The 27,123-nt window shown below is 33.5% G+C and overlaps 3 protein-coding genes and 1 long non-coding RNA gene across 9 annotated transcripts in view; 2 read left to right on the top strand and 2 right to left on the bottom strand.

Moving 5' to 3' along the window:
• AMPdeam (AMP deaminase) overlaps positions 1-2,726 on the bottom strand; it is a 41,995-nt gene extending 39,269 nt beyond the window's left edge. For 2 of the 4 annotated variants that reach the window (XM_088277845.1, XM_088277849.1), the window contains exon 1: positions 2,478-2,726. In XM_088277845.1, the coding sequence (XP_088133971.1) occupies positions 2,478-2,598 (121 nt within the window). In that variant the 5' untranslated portion in view covers positions 2,599-2,726. Of the gene's footprint in view, positions 1-2,235 lie in introns of all 4 variants that reach the window. The other 2 variants (XM_088277850.1, XM_088277851.1) reach the window with 2 other exon arrangements.
• Positions 2,264-4,958, top strand: LOC148312067 (uncharacterized). Its single transcript, XR_015839286.1, has 3 exons — positions 2,264-2,420; positions 3,171-3,321; positions 3,600-4,958. It is a non-coding gene; the product is annotated as an uncharacterized LOC148312067 (long non-coding RNA).
• On the bottom strand, positions 3,933-5,500 carry ATPsynCF6 (ATP synthase, coupling factor 6). 3 transcript variants are annotated; one of them, XM_088277854.1, is made up of 3 exons: positions 5,299-5,500; positions 4,800-4,957; positions 3,933-4,247 (listed from the first exon to the last, which is right to left on the bottom strand). In XM_088277854.1, the coding sequence occupies exons 2-3, from the start codon at positions 4,955-4,957 to the stop codon at positions 4,076-4,078; spliced, it is 330 nt and encodes a 109-aa protein (XP_088133980.1). In that variant the 5' UTR covers positions 5,299-5,500; the 3' UTR covers positions 3,933-4,075. The 3 variants fall into 3 exon arrangements, with proteins under 3 accessions (XP_088133980.1, XP_088133981.1, XP_088133979.1); XM_088277855.1 differs by having other exon boundaries at positions 5,460-5,500; XM_088277853.1 differs by having other exon boundaries at positions 5,475-5,500.
• A 916-nt stretch (positions 5,501-6,416) lies between these two features.
• Positions 6,417-26,947, top strand: alpha-Man-IIa (alpha-mannosidase 2). Its single transcript, XM_088277822.1, has 23 exons — positions 6,417-7,017; positions 9,625-9,864; positions 10,837-10,984; positions 11,990-12,161; positions 13,731-14,032; positions 14,894-14,979; positions 15,068-15,168; positions 15,665-15,842; positions 16,545-16,729; positions 17,431-17,613; positions 17,691-17,763; positions 18,089-18,193; positions 18,307-18,396; positions 18,973-19,139; positions 19,805-20,026; positions 20,609-20,771; positions 21,349-21,504; positions 22,135-22,287; positions 22,723-22,848; positions 23,235-23,350; positions 24,068-24,182; positions 24,563-24,676; positions 25,826-26,947. The coding sequence occupies exons 1-23, from the start codon at positions 6,886-6,888 to the stop codon at positions 25,973-25,975; spliced, it is 3,477 nt and encodes a 1,158-aa protein (XP_088133948.1). The 5' UTR covers positions 6,417-6,885; the 3' UTR covers positions 25,976-26,947.
• The last annotated feature ends 176 nt before the right edge of the window (positions 26,948-27,123 follow it).

Here is a 27,123-nt window from a genome sequence, read left to right as displayed (position 1 = left end):
TGTTTGCAAATACAGACTGGTGTGGCGTTCTATTCCCTCTGCTTAGAAGCACCCTGCGGAGAAGCGGCGTGATGGTTATTTGGTTGTTTTTTATAGATATTTTTGGGTTTTTTGTTGTTGCCATTCCTAAATGCCTTCTATATTTTGGACCCGTGTTACAATTTCGAGTTTTAAATGTTGATAATTTAATTTAAGTTTTTTTTTTAAATCAAGATATCGGTTGGCATTCGGATTTGTACAGGGCACCGTATGAGATTGATGTGGTGTTATCAAGACCACTAATTATATGAATGCAAGGTGATCAGTTATTTGCAATCAAGGACATATATTATCATGTGGTAAGGAAATGAGTAAGGAAAATGAGAATAACAGCAGTGGCTAGGGCACTCGAGGTTGCATACGTATACTCATACTATCTTGTGTTCTTGGCTACTGTTAATTTATACGAGTGCCTTGTGGCGAATTTATTATGTGAATTAAAAATATGACCACGAACTCATATAACGTTTAAAGTGTTAACAGACGATATTAGGTAAATGACTAAAAACTAAACTTATATTTAATGGTGCATGGGACACCGCATTGAAAAAATGAAATGTCATTTAATCAGAAATAACCGTGGTGTAAGGTGGCACCAATAGCGATTTAGATCTCAGTTTAGGTATCTCTTATGTCTTCAAACCCTTATCCGCACCCCAATGGTGCATAGGGCACTGTATCATTTAAACACAGTACCTACTATGTTGATCGTTAAAACATGAAGGAAATGTGATCAGCCCTCCGCTTCAGGTACCAGTCCAGGGTAATATTAAATAAATAATAGAGTGAAAAAATCACTTATATTTATTTGACCCCCCTAAGAATCGAACCCGGGACCTCCAGAACGGTGGCCGAGCGTACTGACCATTACATGACGGAAGCGGACTGAACTTATTTACGATAATTAAATATCACAATATTAAGGCGGATTTAATTTTTTTTTAACAATAATGTAGTTTTTCCTTCTAGAAATAATATTGTTACCTTTGTCATTTATGTACTTATATACTTAGTATATATTTTATTCATTGTTTTGGCATTTACTTTGTGGTAAGACATAATGATATTATTAAAGAAAACAAATGTTTACATTCAGACCTGAGGATGGAAGCTTAGCTTCCGAAACTAGTCGTCACAAAAAAAAACTCAAGTGGTAAAAAAACAAGCGTTTTATTTAATAATACTTAGTAGATACTATTTTCGGCAGGCGACGAAATGATCTTAATTACATTTCATTTAAAAAAATTCTCGAGTGTTTTCCGACTAACATAAAAATGTGTCATAAGTCATAGCATGTCATTATTTAGGTATATTTATATTATAGATAAAATAGATCATCTCTAGTCTAGAACGTTCCACGCGTTGAAACGTGGTCCGAACGAATACATGAAAAAAATACTACTACATAAACGATCACTCGTGTTTATTTTGCACAGAATACGAAAAGTTATGAATACGTTCATTTGAACAATTAATAAATGGAATAGTTATTATTTTATACAATGATAAATGATATATATGTATATATATATATGTATATATATATATATATATATATATATATATACACACATATATAATTTTATTTTACAAATGTATCTACTCTTTTTTAAGCGTCTGGCGATGTATATGTACCTACCACGAATGTCTGAAAATATGATTTATACAAGAGAGTACAAAATGTGAACATATGACTTTTTTATTGTACATTGTTTTCAATGCTATTAAAACGGCAGTTAATTTTAAGAAAGACAACTATACTTTCATATTATGTGAAATAAAGGTTTCACAACATATTAAAAAATATTTAATTATCTACACAAATGTAATAAAGTTATTGTGATACAATACCGTGATTCCGGACAAAAATATATATGTACTTTACAGGATCAAATAAATATATACTGTACAGGATTTTTAAACAGATTTTTAAGTATGTATGGTATATTTCCTTTAATATTTATTCAATATTACCCTGGACTGGTACCTAAAGCGGAGGGCTGAATAATACTGCATTTATATGATGCAGTGCTCTATGCACCATCGGGTGCAGATAAGGGTTTAATGAAGAATATTTCCTTCTATCTCCATAACAGAATAATGTAAATTGGCGGTGCAAGTTTTAAACAGACAACAATAAAAAAACTGCATTTTACATATCCATTATAAAAATAAAGAAGAACAATATTTGCTTACGTAAAAAGTGATTTTCCGACACTTAAATCATTGGTTGAAAGTAAGCTGCACGCTATGTCGCGTTTTTCGTCGCCGAGAAAATCTTCACCCCTGAATGGTCCTCCCCGACACGTAAATTATCGATCCACCCTTATACAGTGCCGCAACAACAAAAAAACTTTCTTTATAAGAAGTAACACCAAAACGTAAGTATGAGTAACGTGTAATTTAAACGATAAATACAATGGCAATGGATTAGTTACCTGTACGTTTTGAAATAGAGCGGCTTTGTCTACTGGAAGTGCTGTCACCGTCGCCCTCTTCCACGTCCATATCGAAAGAAAACGGAAATCTTTCCGTTGAACCTACGTAAGGTTGGGCCATAACTTAAAACACTTCTTTTAAATAATGTATGTAATCATACAAATTAAAAACAAGAAACAATTAAAAATTACAATAAATCACGGGTGTATGCACGGCGAACCTCTCCGCACAAGTTCTGTCAAACAGCTGATCGGTGAATAATAGTTTTGACAGAAAACATATCCTCTTTTTTCTGTGGCGTTGGCTGCAGTGAGAGGTGGGAGAAAAAAGTTTGCCCCATGAACGTCATGGGGCAGGGATGGCAAACAAAAAATTGTGAATTAGGGAGTAATGGTAGAAAAATATTTAAAACATCGTAACTATTTAGCAAAAAAAATAATTTCAAATAAACTCTTCAGAACAAAGTGGATTACTACTTAACAAAGATTAGATTTACGTAGGTAGTATAAATAGCGATCATTCAAATAAAAAAATAAGTAACCTATTTTTTTAACGAGTTTTACATTTTTTTTAAATGTATTTCGTTACATGTGGGTTTTGCATTCAGTGGACTATTATAATTTTTTTTTTTTATAAGCATAAAAAACATTAAAGGACAATCATTTTTATGTAAAATACAAATATTTTTTTAGTTGAAAACTATGGAAAAATACGAATTTGCAACTGGAGCCCAGTAACCTAGTTTCTACATTGATCCAATTTATTATGTTGAATGAAGACAAGGAGTCGGTTTTTTTTATCAAACTTTGTATTCAAGAAATAAAATTCAGGATAACACACATGGTGAGTGTGAGTAGAATAATTATTCTACAACAAATTCTATCAGTAAGGAAATATTTAAAGTCTATAACTTCGTTTTTTAAAAGATAAAGAAAGTTAGTTTTGTTGCTGTCTTTGGGAATGAAAATCAGATCAGCCAAATCAAAAACCATTTTTCTTATTGATGAGTTTATTGTATTTTCAGCTAAGATCATAAAAATCTATCACAGGTAGACTAGAGTGACCCGACTAACAAGCCATGTTTATAAAATTTCTAAATCTATTAAATTTTATAATTCCAGAAAGAACTACTTCACCTTGCTAAATTGTCAAACTGCGCCAAAAAAAATCAAATAGATGTAATTAGGCACATATTTCTAAAGCTGGCAGTGAGGATAGATCCTGTCATTATAATTCGTTATAGTGAGCAGATTTTTCTAGAATAACACGTTTGGAACATATGCATAATTAGTAAGCACGATCCGAAGTAAAGAAGGTTTATTATAATATTTAGGAATTTACAATTAAAACCTTTTTATAATTTTTGAGGAAACTATTTTTTCTAAATATCAAATAGTTATTTACTACAATTTTTTATTGATAGTTTTTAAAACATGATATATTAGTAAAAGACATTTTAACTTATACAAAATGATTTATTAAGGATGTAGAAGTAAAAAGCATTCAAGTATTGGAAAAATCATTACATTTCAATGAACTTAATATTTCTACATCAGAACTAGCGGAATATAATATTATGACGTAGGTAATTGCAGCTTTACTTAGTTTCAGCCTGGTTGATGGGGTCTACCTTAGCTTCTGGATAGTTCAATGTGGGGAACTTCGTCATATCAGTTCCAGCATCAGCGCCATACATCTTGGCCAACTTTTCCATCTCTGCTTTCATTTCACGCTCAATCTCTGATGTTGGTTCCACCAGTTTGCCACCACTACAAATAAAAGCATAAAACATTTAGGAAAGCAACAAAAGATATAGGCTGAAGGAATTTGACAATAAGTATAAAAACTTTACTACTCCGAGACAGCAATTACTATCTAATTACATGACTTAATAAATTTTTACTTTGGTTTTAGCGTAATTCTCATGATTAAAAAAAAGGACAAATAGGTATTACAATACTAAACTTTATGGGAACAAATATGGAGCCTTTTCAAATAATTCCAAATATGAGTACAACAGTTGTTTAGATTGGCATATAATCCAATCCACCTTGTCAGTATTGATATCAGTATAAAAAGTAACATTAGAAATCGTTTCCTGAAACCAGCAGCCTATATTACATGCTTTATACTCGTATGTGATTTTGCATATCACTAGGTTTTAGATCATAAGGTCTTAAATATATTTATACAATTATCAAATCCCGTCGCCAACGGTCCGGAGGCCTAACAAACACCATTCTTTAGTGTGTAATTGTTGTCTATTCACTATTTAAAAAAATTAACTTGCTCAAAAATATTATTAATAATATTTCACTTACACACTCTTTTTCTTATACTCCCTAATTTTGTCAATGAACAACTGCTGGATGGGGTCTGTGGCTTTCTGGAGTGCTGGAGCCATTACTCCAATATTACGGGAGACTAAAGTAGCCCCCCGGAACACTCGAAGGCCAGAAAGAAGGTTGGTGGACAGCATCTGTAATCATTTGAAATTGTTTTAACTCGGTATTATTATACGAGCAGTCTTTGACTTCCGGACATTCCACTTTAGTATGTTTTAGCATTTCACAAGCACAATCCGGTTTAATATATTTATTAATAAATTATAAGATGAACCCATTCATATAATGAACCACAATATGATGGAAAAGTACCAAAAAACAGCAGGTATAAATTGATTGAAATATTGTCTGTAATCCAAATAAAGATTGTTAAAAACTGATGATATACTATATTTTTATTCAAATATCGGGTGTCTACTATGCAAGGAATACAAATAAACATTAAGATTTACAGTAATATTAACAATTCCCATACATTTTTTGGTCATTACATAATAAACATAAACTTATATAGAAGGACTGCAGAAATCTAGAATATACGGAAGGAGACTAATTAATATTTCTTATTCCTGAAATTGTGTAAAATGCTATACTTAAGTACGTTTACAGATTATTTAAACGAAAAATAATTCTGACATTTTATAACCTCACCTTCAGAATTTTTCGACAGAGAAGTCAAAAAGCAATTGATACCAACTGAAAAATGAAAAAAAAGACCAGAGACAAATTTCAAATTTATGCTAAGTACCGGCCAGTAAAATTATCAAACAAGAATTTGTTTATTTGGGCAGCAAAATTACTCAGAATGGTCGATCAAAATCAGTCATAGTCAGCCGGATAAAGCAACCAATAATCTCATTCATTAAGATTCTAAAAGAACTTATAATGTAAGTAAATATATAAGAAAATAATAATAATATAAGAGCAACCTTAGAGCAGGACTAGGGAGTCTATTTGCTTACTTAATAAAGTAACACGACACTAAGCCAAATGGATAGACATTAATATGAGACACTCAGGCCTGCTTCTTACGATCGTGTAAGGCGTGTGCGAAAGCACAAACTACAGAGGACGACCTCACCTACATGGATACAATTACATGGATACAATTATCTCCAACATGCGTTGTAGCAGCTACGCCGAGTTGAAGAGACGAGTGAAGGATAGAGGCGGGTGAAGACAGGCCATAAAGGAAACAAATCTATCATTACAAAGATTGTAACCCATGAAAAAGACCAGGCAGTGTTAAGAAAAATATCGAATGCAGTATGCTCCAAAAGTGTAGTGACTGTGCAGACTTTCTTTTCGGAAGTACCAAGCACACTATATTTTCTCGCTGGTGTTTTCTTATTTCGAAATCCCACACGCCCATACATTGAAAAAAAATTCGAGAGGAAAATATTCCGAATTGTGAATAGCGGAATACGCCCGTATGCTAGCTGTATATCTTTCAGAGGAACTAAATAATAATTATATTGGTCAATATTGTAAAATAGTATTTATAAACTCATGTTCGAACGACTATTTTCAACTGCAGCCAAAATGTATATAAGATGCCGATATTCAAGCAGTGTGATATCGTTATGTATTATTAGAATGATATTTTTACATTTGTTTCTATACCCCGCTGATAAATAAAAAATAAAAATAAATATAAACGTTTGTTATCTTGTATTATAATTACGAAATATGCCCCATTTTTTAGTTTGATACATTATACGATAAATAATTATTACGATTAGTTGTTTCAGTCGATAACTTGACTTGTCAAACTGTCCTTTTGTTTACGTTTTTGACAGGTCGATTTTCTGAGACCGAAATTTTGCGGTTCGTTGAGTATTTATTTCGCACCGTGGCAAATGATAGCATAAGAAGATTAAAAAAAATTAACGTGTACATTCTTTGTTTATTAAAACTTGTAACCCGGTTAATAAAAATGTTAAATTATGTTCAAAAGTGACATGTGTTAAGCTTACGTGTATGGATGTTTTCATGATTTCACTTGGCTTTCATCATATATGAACAGTTATTAAATATAATTTGTGCTTTCAATAAAATCAAAATGAGACTTCGACGTCTATTAACGTTTGTTGCGGTATTCTCGATGTTATTGTGCTGTGCATCATTATATTTCTTCACCGATAAATTATTAAAACCACCGTCCAGAGGGACAGTTCCTGAAGAAATGCACGATGTAAGTATTTTTATTTCAATATATTTCACAGGTTTACACTTTTTGCCGATCGGAATATTGACAATCATCAAATTTTTATGCCTATTTTGTGTACTAGGTGGCCAACAATACTGACAAGATTCAAATACAAAGTAAATAATAATAAGAATTTGGTTATTAATACATAATATCTTAGGCACATACATAATATCATAATGTCAGATGTGCCTGCATAATATCTGACATAGCACAGATATGTCTAGCATAATAATAATGTTATGAATGTTAGCAAATCCAAAATCATGGTTTTTGAAAGAGATGAATGTTGATCTGAGTGTGAAATATTGGTAAATGGGGAGATTTTGGAACAGGTAGATGATTTCATATATTTGGGTAGTATGTTTTCTAGGGATGGAAAGATTGATAAAGACATAGAAAGGAGAGTGAATGCTGGGAACAGAGTGAATGGTGCACTAAAATCAGTTTTAGCAAATAAAAATCTATCAGCGGAAGCTAAACTGGCAGTACACAATGGAGTTCTGGTTCCAACCCTTATGTATGGAAGCGAAGCATGGAGTTGGCAAAAGAAGGATGAAAGCAGACTGAATGCAGTCGAAATGCGATCGCTCAGACGAATGTGTGGCAAAACGATGTTTGATAGATGTTCGAATGATGAAATAAGGAAAGAATGTAAGGCTGAGATAAGCATTATCGATAAAATTAAGAAAGGTGTGTTGAGATGGTTTGGACATGTGGAGCGTATGAGTGAAGAAAGAACAGTTAAACAAATTTATGAGGCGAATGTAGTTGGAAAAAGAAGCACAGGACGACCGAGGAAAACTTGGCACAATCAGGTATGTCAAATACTTGAAAGCGGCCGGGTCAGGAGTCGTAATAATCGTCGGGTATGTATGAGGAGATGCATGAACGTGGAAGAGGCGAAGAATGTTTGCAAGGACAGAGTGGTGTGGCGCTCTATTCTCTCTGCCTACCCCTGCGGAGAAGCGGCGTGATAGTTAGTTAGTTAGTTAGTTAGAATTTATTATTTGAGGAATGATAAATTGTATGCTGTATCTAGTATTCATGAAGAGCTTATAGATGAATACCCGATGTACATGGGTATAAATTCCCATTAGCCTCATATAGAGATATGAAATATTATCTAAAATTGGCAGTAGATCTTGGTGATTTTGAAAATCAGATAGCACAATAAATTCTTCATTATTATAACTTCATTATATACCCGCCGATTGTTACGACTCCTAACCTGACCACTTTCAAGTATTTGGCATACCTGATCGTGCCATGTTTTTCTCGGTCTTCCTCTGCTTCTTTTCCCGATAACATTCGCCTCATAAATTTATTTTACCGTTCTTTCCTCACTCATTCGTTCTACATGTCCAAACCATCTCAACACACCTTTCTTAATTTTATCGATAATGCTTATCTCAGCTTTGCATTCGTTCCTTATTTCACTATTCGTACATCTATCATACATAGTTTTGTCGCATATTCTTCTGAGAGATCGCATTTCGACTGCATTCAGTTTTCTTTCATCCTTTTTTTGCCAACTCCATGTTTCACTTCCATACATTAGAGTTGGAACCAGGACTCCGTTGTGCACTGCTAGTTTAGCTTCCGCTGATAGGTTTTTATTTGCTATAACTGATTTCAGTGCACCATTCACTTTGTTCCCAGATAATAAATTCCTGTTTGATAATAAATTCCTTCCCGTATATATCATTTGTGTCAAAAGAATATAACATTCCAATACGGTTATACTCTTGTTTTTACAGGGTACAGTTCTTATTGATTTCTGTAAATAAATAAATAAGGTATTAAAATCTGTATAGAAATAAAGGATTGAAATTTAGACATGAAAATTATCAAGTCACTCAAATCACATGTGAAGTTACATGTGACGATGTCTATTTGAGTGGACGAGACTATGGGGTCTATACTTTACTCCTGCCACATATGCATAAGCAGTATCTGATACGATTTAAATTATTTAGCAATATTTTGAACAGCATTGACACCAACCTTCCAAATACATGCATACTTATAATGTTGCAAAATATTACCAACTTACCAAAATGCCATTTTTAAATAAAATTATTATTCTTTCATATTTTTATAAATAATGTAGAGTATGTATGTCGAATTGTTAAAATCCATTAAATTAAATTTTTATATCAGCACACTTAGGATGGGAAAGGTATTTCTACCCTTTCTTGAATGTTTTCCGCAGATACTTTGTGCCACATTTTAAAATATCTTTATAAAATTAATTACTTTGTTTTCACCACTTTTTTATGAAACCTGTGGTTGAATTGTATTACTAAAAAAAGTGGTGAAAACAAAGTTAATTAATTTTCTAAAGGTATTTCTACCTGTTAGGTCGATTGATGCTTAACGACAGGAAGGGTATTTTTACCTTCTGTGTAAAGTCAGAAAAGAAGGAATTATTTATTGTTTTAATATAAATATTATATACCAATCTCTTTTTTTAAGTCTAAACTATGAGTATACAATTATCAAATACCGTCGCCAGCGGTCCACACCATAAAAAAACACCCATCCGAAATGTGTTAACCATTGCCTCAATGGTATACTTCCTTGTTACAGAACAAATGGCTCCATTTTGAAGATAGACTGAAGCACCTGGAATCGGAGTTGAACCAGAACCACGCCGTGGTTGGAGAAATCAAGTCCGCCATGCAGCATCTCATCCCTGCACCAGGGCAGCTTCCGCAGCCACTAGTCATGCCCAAACCTCACGTGGGCAGTAAGGAAGTCATGCAGACCTTCAAACCTGCCAATCAATGCGCCATCATGATGAATAACATCCCTAATTCTCATATTCAGGTACAAATTGTGCTCATTCAAACAGAACTCACTATCCTCAGCCGAGAACTACCGCTGACTCGGGTAATAAATCTCGTTATAGGGATGTCTCACTCACACTCGAACGCCTTACTTCCGTCTGTCCTGTAAAGTGTATAACTTCTTTATAATGATTTATGATCCGAGTCCTCAGATAACTTGAAAAAACTATAATCAAACTGTTTAAGCCTACAACATATTGTAGTCGCACAGGAGAAAGTGACCAACTAACAAAACATAAAATGTTCAGGAGGGCCATTTAGTCACTTTTGCTTGGCAAGACAACAAACATCAATGCACTTAGTAATTTTTAATAAGTCAATATATTATACTTCCAAGTTTAAATCCTTTGGGATTTTTTCAGGGCAATATTAAGCTAGGATATCAAACAGTCAATGATAAAGTTTTTGAAAAAAAATGTTCTTGGTCACTTTCTCCTGTATGACTACGATATAGTATTATTGTTAAATGTTCTTCTGAATAAATTGTTTGAAATTCATTTTGAACAAGAAGGTCGTCCAAGTAAACAATCAATTTTTTTTAATCAGAGTTTTAAGGTACCGTAGAATTGTCTACAACAATGAACGTATCGACATGATTCATTGTTTCCCTGACAGGTGACACTTATTGTCACGATACTTCGATCGATACCAAGATCTAAATATTTTTTTTGTACTGGGCTTAAGTAACACATCAATGTTCAAGTAGCCCCGTTCTACAGTAATTAAAAATTTGTTAATAAAAAAAAACATAAAATGAATTGGAAAATAGTTTTTATTTTAGTGTGGTTTAAGCCTTGTAATTTTGACCAAACACAGGTTCGAAGGTAATTATTGAATACAAGTATTTGATGGCTGGAAGATCTCTAAAATTGAAATGATTATAGCTGTTTACAATAAATATTTTTTTATGAATTTTTATGCACATAGTTTTGAATTAATTATTCATTTTTAGATGTTGGATGTGTACGAGAAATTGAAATTTGACAATCCTGATGGTGGACCATGGAAACAGGGGTGGAGAATAGAATATGATAGTCATGAGTGGAATCCACAACATAAACTTAAAGTGTTTATCGTGCCGCATTCCCACAATGATCCAGGTAAGTTTATATCTTAGCCAGTCTCCTTCGAGAAGCTGCAGCAGAATTTGTTCAGTGACAGTGATTATACTTTTGTCCGCCTAGTGTTATGGTTAGCACGCTTGGCTACCGTACTGGAGGTCCCAGGTTTGATTCTCAGGTAGATATATATCAAATAAATATGTGATTTTTCACTCTAATATTTATTTGACATTACCCTGGACTGGTACCTGAAGCACAGGGCTGATCACCTTTCCTTCATATGTTATCGATTAAGATGATACTACTTTTATATATATGATGCAGTGCCCTATGCACCATTGGGTGCGGATAAGGGTTAGAAGTAAAGAAAATAATACTTAATTTATATTGAAACACATGTTCTTAAATGGGATTATGCAGTGGTATTAAACATAACGTTACAATTAGAATATTAGTTTAATAAATATAGAGGTTAAAAAATGTGGTGCGTGAGGTGACAGGAATATATGGGGATGGCGAGAAATTACTTGAGAATTGAAAATTATCATATTTTCATGGTAGTAATTTAGTAAAATAAGACATATCGCTCACTCCTTTCAAGAACGTCATAAATCAAAAATCGTCAATTTTCAGTTGTGCATGTTTTCGGAATGCCCAGAAAATATACTATATCCCAGCAAAAGAGGCATATTTTTAATTTAATATTTACCCGCTACAGGGCAGAAAATGTTGTTTTTGCATTTTGAAGAAAAGGTATCGTTTAATTATTTTTTTTAACTAAACTAAATATTTTTCAAATGGAGAAAAAACCTTCAGGTTTTACCTAAAAAGATCTGTTGCACAGTAAAAAGTTTAATAAGTTGCTTGATATTTATTTTTAATGCATTGTGTTATATTTTTAAACTTTAAAAACGTTCTCCTGAAAAATCAGGTTTTTTTTATTTATGACGTTCTTGAAAGGAGTGAGCGATATGATAATCCATTTTTAGGATCTTTCAAGTTAATATATTTACTTATTTTCATCACAATGTTGTATGATTTCAGGGTGGTTGAAAACATTTGAGGAATATTACCTTACACAAACAAGGTCCATTTTAAACAACGCCATAGTTAAACTCTCCGAGGATAGTAGGAGGAAATTTATTTGGGCCGAGATTAGTTTCTTCTCGATGTGGTGGGCAGAAATTACCGAGGATCAAAAAAGGCTGACAAAAAAGTGAGGAAAAAAATGCTTATTTTGATTCAATAAAGACTAATAACTATTATTTTTCACCCCTTTGGAGAACATATCGCTCACTCCTTTCAAGAACGTCATAAATCAAAAATCGTCAATTTTCAGTTGTGCATGTTTTCGGAATGCCCAGAAAATATACTATATCCCAGCAAAAGAGGCATATTTTTAATTTAATATTTACCCGCTACAGGGCAGAAAATGTTGTTTTTGCATTTTGAAGAAAAGGTATCGTTTAATTTTTTTTTTTAAATAAACAAAATATTTTTCAAATGGAGAAAAAACCTTCAAGTTTTACCTAAAAAGATCTGTTGCACAGTAAAAAGTTTAATAAGTGGCTTGATATTTATTTTTAATACATTGAATTATATTCTTAAACTTTAAAAACGTTCTCCTGAAAAATCAAGTATTTTGATTTATGACGTTCTTGAAAGGAGTGAGCGATATCTATAGATGTCATTGACACATTGTCTATATACATTGTTGGTATTTACATATAAAAATAAAACATTTGTATTAGACCACTTTTTTATTTATGTAAATAAACTAGTCATAATTGCATAAATAAGAGTTTATATATGTAAATATGACTAGTTTTAAATACTGCAGATGTTCTCATCAAATAGTAAAAATACAAACTGATCAAAATTCACCTCTTGATGAAAATATTTATAGTTCTCGAAACTAGCAATTTTTTACATTAATAAACTCAAAAAAGTAGTCTTGTATTACAATTATATACATATCGTCATGTTAATGCCAAATCATAGTCCATTTATATTTTAGAGTAAACATTATCATTAAATATATATTTATATCATTTTATGTGTCATATTTTTACCTCAAACAAAATCCAAATCGTCTTTCAAAGGGTTTAATAAAAATTATGTATATGTATGTATTCTTTTAAACTATGATTGTACATGTAAAGCAAAATCAATATTTTATTTCCATTTTTAATTTAAGTTTTCTTGATAAATACCACTATTTCTTAAAATGTATTTTGACACGATCCCTAAGAGATATGACCCTTAGGGATGGAAAAACGAATGTTTGGATAGCGGAAAAGACCAAGGTAACCGATGTGGCTCAACGAATCACGGAACTAAGGTGGAACTGGGCAGGTCATGTGGCACGAATGTCTGAAGATAGATGAAGAAATAAAGGTGCTTGACTGGAGGTCTAGAACAGGACGCAGAAGGGTAGGTACGTCCTAGACAAGATGGTTCAATGACATTAGGAAAGTGACGGGCCTTCACTGGAAAAGAGTCGCGCCCAATAGAGAACTGTGGAAGTCCAAAAGAGAGGCCTCTGTTCAATACTGGACACAAGAAGAAGGCTGAAACGAACAAAACAAATTGTGACATGTGTTTTGATCCATATAGCATCATTTTCAAACACCGTTTTATATTTAATTTTCAAACAGTGCATCGAAACACATGTCACAATGGATTTTAAGAAATAGTGGTATTTACTAAGTAAAACTTAAATTTAAAATGGATAGATATTAACACAAAATGACTGTCGAATCAATTAATGAAATTTTATTTCCAGATTAATCCAGTCCGGTCAGCTAGAGTTTGTGACCGGCGGGTGGGTGATGAATGACGAAGCCACCTCCCACTGGATGTCTATCATGCAGCAGCTGACGACCGGCCACCAGTGGCTGAAAGATAAACTGAATGTGACCCCCACGGCGGGGTGGGCCATCGATCCGTTTGGGCACTCCGCCACACAGCCCTACCTCCTCAAGCTGGCCGGTCTCAAGGAGTCCTTGATTCAAAGAACTCACTACAGCGTCAAGAAAGAATTAGCGAGAAAGCAGAATTTGGAGTTCCGATGGAGGCAGCCTTGGGGTTTGTAAAATATTTTTCTTCAATGACTTTTCATTATTCGATGACTTTATTCAATGACTTTTCATTATTCGAGAGTGTCCAACCTCTGCCTGGCGATACTTACTTGTAGAAGCCTAGCTGATAGTTTCTAACCCTTATTCACACCATTGCATAGTGCACAGTGTCATATAGAAGCAGTGTTATTTTGATCGTTAAATTAATGAACTCAAGGTTATCAGTCCTGCGCTTCAAAATAAATATTAGTGAAAAATCACTTATATTTATTTTGACTACCCTTGGGAATAAAACCCAGAAACTTCAGCACAGTAGCCAAATACGTTGACCACTACAGTACGAAGGTGAATAAGCTGTTGTTGTTGGACAAACTGATACTTTAGTCACTCCTTGGTTTATACCTGGCATGAGCCTTAACATAAATTATGACCTAAAGCTATACACACCTCTTAATTCTGGAGACATCATTTCGAACTCTTATCTATGGCCTCTTAATGTTGGGCATCCCTTAATTCTTTATATATACCACTATTTCATGTCTTTCGATTCATTCAACATCATTATCAAAGAAAGTTGAATAAACAAATTTATCTGTATTACCACAAAGCGACTACTAAATCAATTAATGACTTTATTATTAAATTTGAAGTGAAGTAATGTTCGTTATTATTATATTAGAAGTGAAGTAATGTTAAAAAAAAATGTCTGCTAAAAGTGATAGTGCTCATTTTCAAGTGATTTTTTTTGACCAATTTTAAATATTACTGTATACACACCAAAACATTCAACTGGTTTAGATGATATGTGGTTTACTGAGGAGTCTTTCCAGCTTTAGGAGGAAAATATAACACAAAAATTTCTTTACAGATGGAATTGGAACCACCGACATGTGGACTCACATGATGCCATTCTATTCCTACGATGTCCCCCACTCCTGCGGACCGGATCCTAAGGTAGGCAGATCTGACTACAAAATTCTAAATTATTTGCCAATACATATTGCTTCAGGTTATCATTCATCTCAATTTTTATTTGTTGCAGATCTGCTGCCAATTTGACTTCAAAAGACTTCCTGGATACGGTTTATCATGTCCGTGGAAAATAGCGCCGCAAGTTATCAACGATAAAAATGTGCATTTCAAGTTAGTAATTTTTTTTTATTAATATATCATAGTCGTACAGGAGAAAGTGACCAACTAACAAAACGTAAAATGTTCAGGAGGGCCATTTAAGTCACTTTTGCTTGGCTATAAAATAAACATCAATGCAGTTAGTCATTTTTAACAAGTCAATATATTATACATCCAAGTTTAAAACCCTTTGGGATTATTTTCAGGGAAATATTAAGCTAGTAAGATATCAAATAGCCAATGAGCACGTTTTTGTAAAAAATACACTTGGTCACTTTCTCCTGTATGACTACGATATTTTGTACATTAAAAGCATTGTTAACTTTGTGGTATGAATAATATAACACTCCTTAACATTCTTCGAACACTTTGTGTAATACCACTTACATCAGTCAAAGGGTTAAACAGCAAATAAACTCGGATACCCCGTCCCAAGAAATACAAGCAATATTTTATTTGACACTTTTTCAAATATATGTGTATATATAATTTTCTAATTTGTTTTCAGAGCTGATCTGCTCCTCGATCAGTGGCGCAAGAAGTCTCAACTCTACAAATCGAAGGTGGTGCTGTACCCGCTAGGAGACGATTTCCGCTGGGACCATTCTACCGAGTGGGACGCACAATTCAACAACTACGACAAGTTGATGGATTATCTTAACGAAAATGAAAAACTTAATGTCGAAGTAAGAGCCACTTTTTAATAATGAGAGTCAGCAAATTTTAATTTTACGCTTTATAAGTTCCAATAATATTCATTTATTTATTTATTTATTTTATTTTTTTGGGAATTGTACAGCTTTACATTCAGTAAAAGTATATAATAAAAAATAGTTACATTCATAAAAAAAAAGCCAATTACACAATTCCACATTTATGTTATAATAATAATGATCAAAAACATCACTAGATAAAAAATAAAATAGAAAAGAGTGGGAGTGTGTGTGTGTGAGGAAGGGAGTAAAAGGGTAAGGGTATGGTATGATTTTGTAATATTTGGTATGTCAACCTTTCCCTTGTGGTGCTAAAAACTTCCCCGTGCACCGGTGATATATATTTTGTACACTATATGAAAATGTGGCTTAAAAACGTGAAAAATATGAATAATTTTAAATGTTGCTTTTTTTAACCATACTTGAAATTGAAATGTAACAATTTTGTGATGTTAAGTATCTCTGGCAAGTATCTGAAAATGAGAAAAAAAACATCGCAAGTAGCCGCCATAATATATTTTAATACTTTTATGTAGTACGTAATATTACGGCGGAATACAAAAATGATGAGCCCGTATCTATCATATTTTATATCAATATTCTCATTATTAGACTCAAATTGTAGTAAATACATATCACCGGGAAGGAAAGGTTAAAGTGATTAAACTTTTCCAGGTGAAATATGGCACTCTTTCCGATTACTTCCGGGCTGTTAGGCAAGAGATGCCGATGCAAGAATTTCCCATTCTTTCCGGAGACTTCTTCACTTACGCCGATAGGGACGACCATTACTGGAGCGGTTATTACACTTCTCGCCCCTACTACAAGCGAATGGATCGAGTCATCATGTCTTATGTCAGGTGAGATTTCACTTCACCATATGCTTTCATTTCCAAAAAATATGCACAGTATCCAATAAATTTCTTAGCAATGTTATTGCTCTAACTAAGGTTTCGGTGAACGCGCATATGAAACTGATGGGGTTCGGTACCTCCAACACGGTTAAGAACCACTGCTCTAGAACATCTCTGTTTTATCCATATATCTTTGGAGTTACACATATCGCTCACTCCTTTCAAGAACGTCATAAATCAAAAATCGTCAATTTTCAGTTGTGCATGTTTTCGGAATGCCCAGAAAATGTACTTCATATATCCCAGCAAAAGAGGCATATTTTTAACTTAATATTTACCCGCTACAGGGCAGAAAATGTTGTTTTTGCATTTTGAAGAAAAGGTTTAATTATTTTTTTAAATAAACTAAATATTTTTCAAATGCAGAAAATACCTTCAGGTTTTACTTATAAAGATCTGTTGCACAGTAAAAAGTTCAATAAGTGGCTTGATATTCATTTTTAATACATTGTGTTATATTTTTAAACTTTATAAACATTCTCCTGAAAAATCAAGTTTTTTGATTTATGACATTCTTGAAAGGAGTGAGCGATATCTATTTTTCTTAAAATTCCAGTAATCATCAATCGGTCGGTATGGATTAGTAAATCACAAATTGATCGCTATAATGTTTGCAATTTCTTACTAAATTTATTTGATTCTTCCAGGGCTGCAGAGATGATATTTACGTTGGCCAAATCCCGTGTGGACATTCCCGATCCCATAATATCCCACGCCTCCCGGTTGCACGGTACGCTTGCAGCAGCACGGGAAGCCTTGGCACTATTCCAGCACCATGATGGGGTTACAGGCACATCCCGGGATCCCGTGGTGGTCGACTATGGCAACAAGTTAGTACTCAACACTTTGGTGTATGTGTTGAAAGTCTTGGACGAGTCATTCAAATTAACTGTTTTTGTTCTTGTAGGATATTCACGGCTATATTGGGAAGTCAACATGTCATACAGCAGTGTGCCTATCATCTTCTCGTTCAACCTGAGGTAAAAATAGTATATTGGTGTAAAATTAGGTTTCTTTCACATACATATATGTATAAAGATAAATATTTGTGTTCTTATTATGCACACAAATATTTAAATTTCATACTATTTTTGTCGGCCTAGCGTTATAAAAAATATCAATCAAGTAACCAGCAACTCGAGAATTATTTGATACATATTTGATTTCTACATATATCCTCATATTATGTGTAAACAACATTTTAAATGATAAAATAACTTTTATTTAAAAAAAATTGGAGATCGCCCTTCTTTTAATCAATACCTCTGAAAGCGAATAAAATAACCATTAATCACAAAATTTCAGCTCTTCCACCAGCCAACAGCGGATCATGTGTATTTTGAGATTGATGATATGCGAAGGGCTCGCAATTCGCTCCCTGAAAAACTTACTATCACAGTGGGCCCAGAGGTAATAATATCAAATACATATTTCATTTAAAGTATGAACATGATGTAACTTATCTTCTATGCACTGATAAAAATCTGTCTCTGAGTGTAGTGGTAAATGTTTTCCATTTACAGGCACCATCGAGGAAGATTGTGTTCTTCAATTCTTTGGCCTACACACGAGAAGAGGTGGTGACATTACACGTGTCTGTTCCTTTTATTACAGTAAGTAAACCTTTATTCTGTAATGATAACCTCAATCTGAAAATTCCGCAAATAATGGATAGGTACTATTTTTGGTTAGTGCTTTTATACCAAGTTGAATTGAGAATCCTCAAGATGAACCATAAACCTGTTAGAGGCATTCGTAGAATGCTACACATTCCATATACCGATATGGTCAGCAAGCAAATGTGCTTCAAAGAGCAAGAGTAGGAAGACAATTTATGGCTGATATCAAAGTCCGGAAGGTGTCCTATCTGGGGCATGTGCTGAAGAAAATCTTAATGCTTACTTAAATTTCAGTATTATTTTGAATTTTTTTACATAGTAAATTAGTCGCATATAAAACGACTGAACTTACTGCAGTACACGCAATGTGATATTAATTAATATTGAAATTATTTTGTTGCCAATACATATGTATCTGGTTTTCTATGGTCTATCAATAGATTGATAGGATAGAACGCCACTGTAAATATTCTTTGCTTTTTCCACATTCATGCATCTCCTCACACAGGCCCGCCGATTATATCAACTCCTGACTGGTCGACTATCAACTATTTTATTTTTATTTTATAGGTAGTAGATTCGGATGGTGTCCCTGTAGAATGCCAAGTCAGTCCGTTATTTATATCGGAGGCCTCCGTATCACAATCCAAGTACCTTCTGAGCTTCATTGCTACAGTTCCTGGAATGGGGCTGTCTTCCTACACTGTGACAGCTGTGGAAGAACTCGCACTACCATCGTAAGTTGCTTTATTTAAATTTACTCGTAAATATTATTTTCACAGCCATCGTTCAAACCTGACATTCTAATACCATGTGCCTACTAAATAGCAAGTTTTACTTGTTACCTTTGTGATAAGTATTTTATGGATTTAATGTTTTTTTATTCTTTTTTTATTGGTGGAAATGTGTGTGTTCTCATGAATATAAATATTTCAATTAAATTTTATTGTTAGGTAAACTCTGGCGGATTGTGTTTGAAAAAAGATTTCAAGAGTTTACCATAGACAATTATCATATTTTATGATATTTTCAAAGACCCAATCTAAACATAAAAGTAGAGTACTTAAAAAAATACAATCTTATTAAACCCCGTACGCATCATCTGAACACCTAATAGAAATTCGATAAATCTCAAAACGCATGACTACATTTGAACGCCTCTAGAAACAAGCCATGTAGTTAACACAGGTCAACAAGACACCCAATAGCCACATATCATATATACCGGGGGTCACAGTCAAAACGAATTTGTGCAACTGGCTAAAAGAGAAGACTTCTTTTCATGTAGCCTATACGCAGAATATCACCAATGCCAACATAGACTAGAAGGGTATAATGTCGTTCTAAGGACACAATTGACTGCTTTATTTGTTAGTTAATCATGTGAAAACTTTTTTTGTAGCTCGACAACATTTGCTCAAATACGGATGATAAACTTCGAGGGTGATCTCCGTCTTCATCACGCATTCAGTGCCCCCGAGCCGAGCACGGGCGGGGAGTTCAGCGTGCGCGCGGGGGGCCCTGCGGGAGCCGGGCTTGCGGGGGCCTTCTCCAAGATGGGACTGCTGAAGGCAATCACCCTGCCGGGGAAAGAAACTGTACCCGTACATCTAGATTTTATCAAGTAATAAATATATTTGTGTTTGCTTTGTTTTTTTTTGTCTAGTGTTAAAAAATATGGAAATATATTTTTATGAGTGCAGATTTTTCCAATTAGGACATAAAATAAGTTTTGAAATTGCGACCTGGCGATCATGAGTATAGTGAAAATTGGGAACCTGGCAATAAAAATGAATGTTTGCTTAATCTCGAGTTGCCATGATGATTTGTAAACAAAAATATTGAAAACCTGCGGTAGCATGACATGTGACAGAGACATTCTGATTTTCTTGATGTGCGACCAAAAATGGATTCTCCCAAAATGTATGGCTGACAGAAAACAAAATAGACAATTCAAAAAGAACAAAACGGATCCTGTACCATATGGATTCCTGAAAACATTCGCCCTTCTATAGAATGAATGAAAATCACTCAAAAACGCAAAAAACTGATAAATAAATACTTTTTTTGTTGTATAAATTCTTTATTATTTGTTTTCTAGTAACCATTTCTAGAAAAATGTAAAAACAAAGTTTATAATGTACAATTGTAAATATTATATTGTATTGTAATTGAAAGTTTATCACGTTTCATTGGTTTGTTTAAGGTATGGCACTAGGTCTAGTGGTGACAGAAGTGGCGGGTACTTGTTTCTCCCCGGATCTGAAAGTGTCATTGTCAAAAATGAAAATCTAAGTCCTATCATATCCATTATTGAAGGGAATATTATGTCAAGAATGGAAGTGCAGCTGCCTTTTGTCCACCATACAGTGAGTATTTCTTCTTCTTCTTCTTCTTGGTGCAGGCCTTGTGGCCTGTTTTTAAGAGAGATTAGCCTCCTGCGATGTCGATTCCCAGCTGTCAATCCATCTCTTTGGTGGCCTGCTCGGGAGTCATCTACCTTGGGGATTCCTGTGCAATGCAATGTGGGGGAGTCTGGATGGTTCCATTGAGTATTTAATAACGTGAGATATAAAAATTCTCATGACTTCAAGTATTGAAAACTAAGACTAAAAAAATCAGAAAATCAACATTCAAAACAATATATATATTTTTTAAATTTTGATTGAAGAAATCCTCTATTTAAATTTAAACAAACCAAAAAATATTGGAACCGGGTCTTCTTCTGGGTGGATTCTGAATTTCAACTAAGCTGTATAGACACAAGAAAATAAACAATTCCCGTCTTCAAAGTGAAGTAACCAACTTTATTCATCGATCATATGAAACCAATCCAAATTAGACCAAAATGAAGGCTTTCAACCATCACTTTATCCTCAGATGGATTTATAATGAATAATTTTAGATGAAAGTAGTTGAGTTTGTCTAATAATTTATTTGTTACAGGTCACAATTTACGCTGGTAAGGGAGCTGACAGTTTGGGCTTGGAGGTTATCAACATTGTGGATGTTTCCACTGCCAATAATTTGGAATTGGCCATGAGATTGTCTACCAATATCAATAACATGGATGAGTTCTTTACTGACCTTAACGGATACCAGGTACATAACTATTTATTTAATCTTTTTATATATTTGGTGTTAATCTATTATCATCTTTTCCCATAGTTTTACTTAGTTATTCTGTATTATTAACCCTTTAAGTTGCAGAAGTCTGGGAAGTATTAAATTTTAGAAAATAATACAGTTTAATTTGTTTGGATTTTTTTGGGAGTAAATTAGTAAATAAGTTCTGACATCCCTAGAGGTGGCAGCATAAGCGTCATACTTAATTTGAATTTCTGGGGTAATTATTTTCCGGAGAGACGTATGGCTCCATATAGGTATAGTGGGAAATTATTCACCCAGTACTAAGGTTAGCACTCAAAGGGTTAACAAATGTGTTTATGGCGTGTGACAGAGTGACTTGGAGACGTCTCGTGTTGGCCATATGCTCCACCTAGGGAGCGAACATGGAAAGAAGAAGGAGAATAATGTGTTTAAAAACTTATTAACATGTCATAAATTATATCACAGAAAAACGCTACCATCTTTCTTTTAATCTGTTCAAATTTAATCAGGGAAAGTACATCCCCACCCCCTGTATTCTGTCCTCATCTCATCAATTATTCGACAATGGGCTTGAATTCATCTTTTTATGTATATGTAGGAATGTATGAATGCCATTTCCAGATGATAAGACGCAAGAAGTTCAATAAGTTGCCACTGCAAGCTAATTACTACCCTCTCCCCGTCGCCGGCTATATACAAGACCAGAACACTCGACTCACCCTTCTGACTTCCACTTCCCTCGGAGCAGCAGCCCTCGCCCCCGGACAGTTAGAGGTCAGAGCTATTCCGTCACTCCATTATTATGTTACAACATTATTTTAAGCTCTTAAAAAGATTTTAAGAGACCGCAACAAAGCTGACTTAAAGTTCACCTCTTTCTGTTTTTTTTTGGTCTGATTTAATTATCATTTGAAGATTCTACTTTTTTTTGCCCTAGTAAAGGTGAAAAGTTCATTAATAGTATCAACTAACTCAACAAAGTGTATTCGTAATATCATTCTAAATAGGTACTAAGTTTTCATCAAATTAATTATGTTGTTTCTTTATTTCATTAAGCTCGATTTATTCAGTCACCTATTCTCTGCACTTGGCTTGTATATGCACACTGCTGGATCAGATCACAGCACCTTAACTATCCCTTAACTTTTTTCATATTTATTTATTTGTTGAAATTGTCAGTTTTATGGACTAATATTATTTGATTCACAGGTCATGCAGGATCGTAGACTAAACCAGGATGACAACCGGGGAATGGCGCAAGGAGTGTTGGATAACCATCCAACTCAACATATTTTTAGAATTATACTAGAAACTAAAATAAATTCTAAATGCCAGGTTAGTTATGATTATGCTGCGGAATACATATGCATACATATTATGAAATACATGTTAAGTATATTTTCAACAAATATACAAAACTCATGACAGTTAAACTTCATCCCCATCTTAGTCCATCACTGAGGGTTGTGACCCTTGTCGAAGCAATGACTCTTTTCCAGTTACCCCTTGACTGCGCTGTACGTAGCGCTCCAACTACCGACAATTAAAAAACCATACCCTAAAACAATCCTTATCAATGTGAAACATTTACTAGTTAAACACCACACAAATTATCAATAAACACGCTACTCACACACTCCCGGGCAGGTTAAAGGATTGCAACAATTTACTCATTCTCCTTGTTATTAATATTTAAAGTGTTTATTATGTATGACTTTTAGAGCACCGCTCAAGAACATCCTTCAGGACAGCTATCCGTAGCAGCACAAGTCAGTTCCCAGTCCCTGCTGCATCCGCTGATTCCTCTCTTCTATTCAAGAGATGGGAGCTTAGAACGGTAAATATGGGATCTTAATCACTAATGCTTAATGTAATCCTTACTGACAAAAACTGTAGAAAACCAACATGGGGCTTTGTATGCGGAAAATGGGTACTTTTTATATTTTATGAAGTTGTCAAAGTATTTTTAAAATGCTGATCTCTTTAATTTCAAATTAATGAGCTTTCATTGTAGGATTAGATCTACCAGAATGTTTAAACTTTCATTATTACTAAACGTATACATACATACTGACCTAACAAATAATCTTGAACGAAGATGATTTATGTTAGTATAAAGTGAGAGGCAATTGTCTATCCGTGGCTACTGGTATTCTTCATTTATGCCACTCTATTTTGTACAAATTCCACAAAGGAAGAAATACAAGCTACATAAGTGTGTAGAAAATTATTGTATGTGTTTGGCGAAGGTACAGTTTCTGATAGAACATGCAGAAGATGGTTCAAAAATTTAAAATAAGTGATTAGACCTAATATGTATTTGAATTTAGTGTTTACATTGACTAAAATCTGTTTAAAATATTTTTCCACATGGTAACGGATGTAATTAGTTCTACTTCAATAACTACATGGAACACATATTTATGAAGTAATGTAATATAAAACTTTATAAATATGGCATATTTCTAGGAAAATATCTTGTTCTTGAAAAAGTTGGCATTTGTTTACTGTTTGTTTTATTTTTATTTTGAATATACCATGTTTGTTGATTTAGAGCTGGACCAGAGGAACCACAAGGAACCAATCTACTTGCATCTTATAGTGCAATGGGAAAAGAAGTCGGAGTGGACATAACAGTTGCTTCGTATCGCGACAATGTAGTTGCCTCGGTATGTTCATATTTTATTTTTATCGTGAAATTTATTTTATCATACCAAGGACGAGAAAAGTATTTCTACCCGTTCGGTCGATTGATGCTTAAGGACAGGAAGGTTATTTTTACCTTTTGCGCCGGCCTCATTTCAAAGGCAGAAAATATGTTTTTATATGAAAATTATACACCTATCTCTTTTTTAAGGTCTAAACTATATGTACATAATTATCAAATCTCGTCGCCAGCGGTCCGCAGGTGTAAAAAATACCCGTCCTTAGTGTGTTACTAAATACTCTCTCATAAAACAAAGAAGTTGTAACAGTTTCTAGACTGATGTACTAAATATAAATAAGCAGTATGTAAATATATATTTTTACTTTGTAATATTTTTTACAGTTACCAAATGGAAAGAAGAAGAATGGTCGCGGCATTGTGTTACAAAGGCAAAATTTAGATGTATGTTACAGTAGTGAAGAGCAGAAGAAATTGTTTTCCATTAGCGATGGACAGGTAAAATACACGCTATGTATATAAATTTTTCTCAATTCTTTTACGAAAAGTAGATTGTATTACATTCTAACTCCTATTCACATCTGTATGGTGCATAGAGCATCGTGTCGGTCAACTTGATTGTTTATTATAAGAAGGCAATGTTATTCCTAAATATATACATATTTGAAATGATATAGCGGAAAAAAAGTGAATGACTTTATGGTGGAGAAAAATGTTTCTATATGAAAATAAAAATTATTGATGAATAGTATGCAGGAAAATGAGAATAGCAGCAATGACTAGGGCATTTGAGACTTTATACCTGTACTCATATAACCTTGTGTAATTTCAACACAGTAATGTGTACAAGTTCTTTAAAAATAAATATTACACATAATATGGAGGATAAATGTAATGATTATATTTATATCTAATTTTACATTATATGAAGAACATTATGCTAGTAATTTCATAGAAATGGGATATTATACTATAGTAAATTAATGTCTTCTTCTTCCTGGCTCCATCCCAACTTATCGTCTTTGTAGACTGTTAAGGTCAGCTCTCCTCGTCCTCAGGTTGTAGGTCCTTCTATCATGGAAAACATCACCTAGCCCATGCCTTCGAATCATGTTATCTTGTGTAGCATCCACAAATTATTTGGTCTTCCTCCAGACGTCTTTCGAGCAAGATCCATGGCGATTGCCTGGTTCACAATATGATCAGGTTCTCTGCGTCCTATGTGCCCGTACCATCTCAATTGATATGTGTCTAATGCTAATTCACATATAAATTCAGTAGTGTCAAGGACTGTAAGGAGGGGTTTTAAATGATACCCTGTTTTTTTTTAACCCTTATCTGCACCCAGTGGTGCATAGGGCACTGCATCGTAGTGACGCAATATTATCTTGATCGTTAATTGCATGAAGGCAAGGTGATCAGCCTGCGCTGCTTGTTCTAGGGTGATATTATATAAATTTGAGAGTGAAAATCACCCATATTTATTTTGGCAAAACCTTGGGAATCGAACCCGGGAGCATGGTAGCCAAGGGCGCTGACCATTACACGATGGAGGTCGAATACCCTCTTTACCCTATATGTATCATCTTCTAAACTTTATTTTTAATAAACATCAACAATAATATGTGTGCATATATTTTTTTCTAGATAAGGATATCAGAATTGGTTCCCATTTCTGTAATAGACGAGATGCACAACTCATCCTTATCCTTCCTCCACATTGGGCCGCCTACAGATCCGTTCTCTGCACACGCTCTCTGCCCCGTGGAAATTAATAGTTACTTTATTTATCGGTAAACGAACACACAGGAACAATATTATTTTCTGAATTATATCCTTTGTAAATATAGTTAAGAAGACATATCGCTCACTCCTTTCAAGAACGTCATAAATAAATAAACCTGATTTTTCAGGAGAACGCTTTTAAAGCTTAAAAATATAATACAATTTATTAAAAATAAATATCAAGCCACTTATTGAACATTTCACTGTGCAACAGATATTTTTAGGTTAAACCTGAAGATTTTTTCTCCATTTGAAAAATAACTAGTTTATTTAAAAAAATAATTAAACAATATCTTTTCTTCAAAATGGAAAAACAACACTTTCTGCCCTGTAGCGGGTAAATATTAAGTTAAAAATATGCCTCTTTTGCTGGAATATAGTACATTTTCTGGGCATTACGAAAACATGCATAACTGAAAATTGATAGTTTTTGATTTATGACGTTCTTGAAAGGAGTGAGCGATATGTTTAACGTTATTATGCAGATTTATGCTGTTGGTCTCTAAAAATAACTATTGTATAACAATTGTGTTCACATTTTTTTTATTCTGTCACCTGTACTGTATTTAATTTAATAATAAAATTAAAATATGTAAACCTCCTAAAAAAAAATGCGATCATATCATAAAATTTATTTTATTGTGTGCGAATTATTATATTTCAAACAATGATTAAACCTGGTTTTCTGACAAATTGGTAGTGATGATTCATAAAATGAGGAAATAGGTCAAATAGGTACGTAATACATAGAAGGTAAAACAGCAATTATTTTGGTCTCTGGCCTTTTATATATTGATGCAAGCTATGTCCAAAGTGAGTTTTGAAATATTATAAATGTATTCTTTTATTTGTAAACCAATTTCATGTACATGTATGTAGTGTACTGAATTATTTTATAAAAGTTTGTGTGTGTTTTTACTGTATATGTAATATGTTATAATATACAATACAATGTCATTCAAATACATGCGTTTCATGTTGAAAGCGTTTATTTTATTAGAAATAATAGTAATAATCATCAGAGCTATATAGTTTCACTATTAATTATTTTATAAAAGTTTGTGTGTGTTTTTACTGTATATGTAATATGTTATAATATACAATACAATGTCATTCAAATACATGCGTTTCATGTTGAAAGCGTTTATTTTATTAGAAAT

The sequence above is a fragment of the Brachycentrus maculatus genome, unplaced genomic scaffold (genome assembly GCF_059751285.1).
Source record: "Brachycentrus maculatus isolate JH-2025_06_01 unplaced genomic scaffold, ASM5975128v1 h1tg000050l, whole genome shotgun sequence".
Classification (NCBI taxonomy): Eukaryota; Metazoa; Arthropoda; class Insecta; order Trichoptera; family Brachycentridae; genus Brachycentrus; species Brachycentrus maculatus.
This window is presented reverse-complemented; position numbering and strand designations above follow the sequence as displayed.

Excerpts from the sequence above, each read along its gene's own strand:
- ATPsynCF6 (XM_088277854.1), bottom strand. The coding sequence starts at position 4,957 with ATGCTGTCCACCAACCTTCTTTCTGGCCTTCGAGTGTTCCGGGGGGCT. Across the intron at positions 4,248-4,799 it reads GAGTATAAGAAAAAGAGTGT|TGGTGGCAAACTGGTGGAAC; the intron begins GTAAGTGAAATA and ends TTTTATTTGTAG.
- alpha-Man-IIa (XM_088277822.1), top strand. The coding sequence starts at position 6,886 with ATGAGACTTCGACGTCTATTAACGTTTGTTGCGGTATTCTCGATGTTA. Across the intron at positions 12,162-13,730 it reads CAAAAAAGGCTGACAAAAAA|ATTAATCCAGTCCGGTCAGC; the intron begins GTGAGGAAAAAA and ends TTTTATTTCCAG. Across the intron at positions 18,397-18,972 it reads TGTCTGTTCCTTTTATTACA|GTAGTAGATTCGGATGGTGT; the intron begins GTAAGTAAACCT and ends TTTATTTTATAG.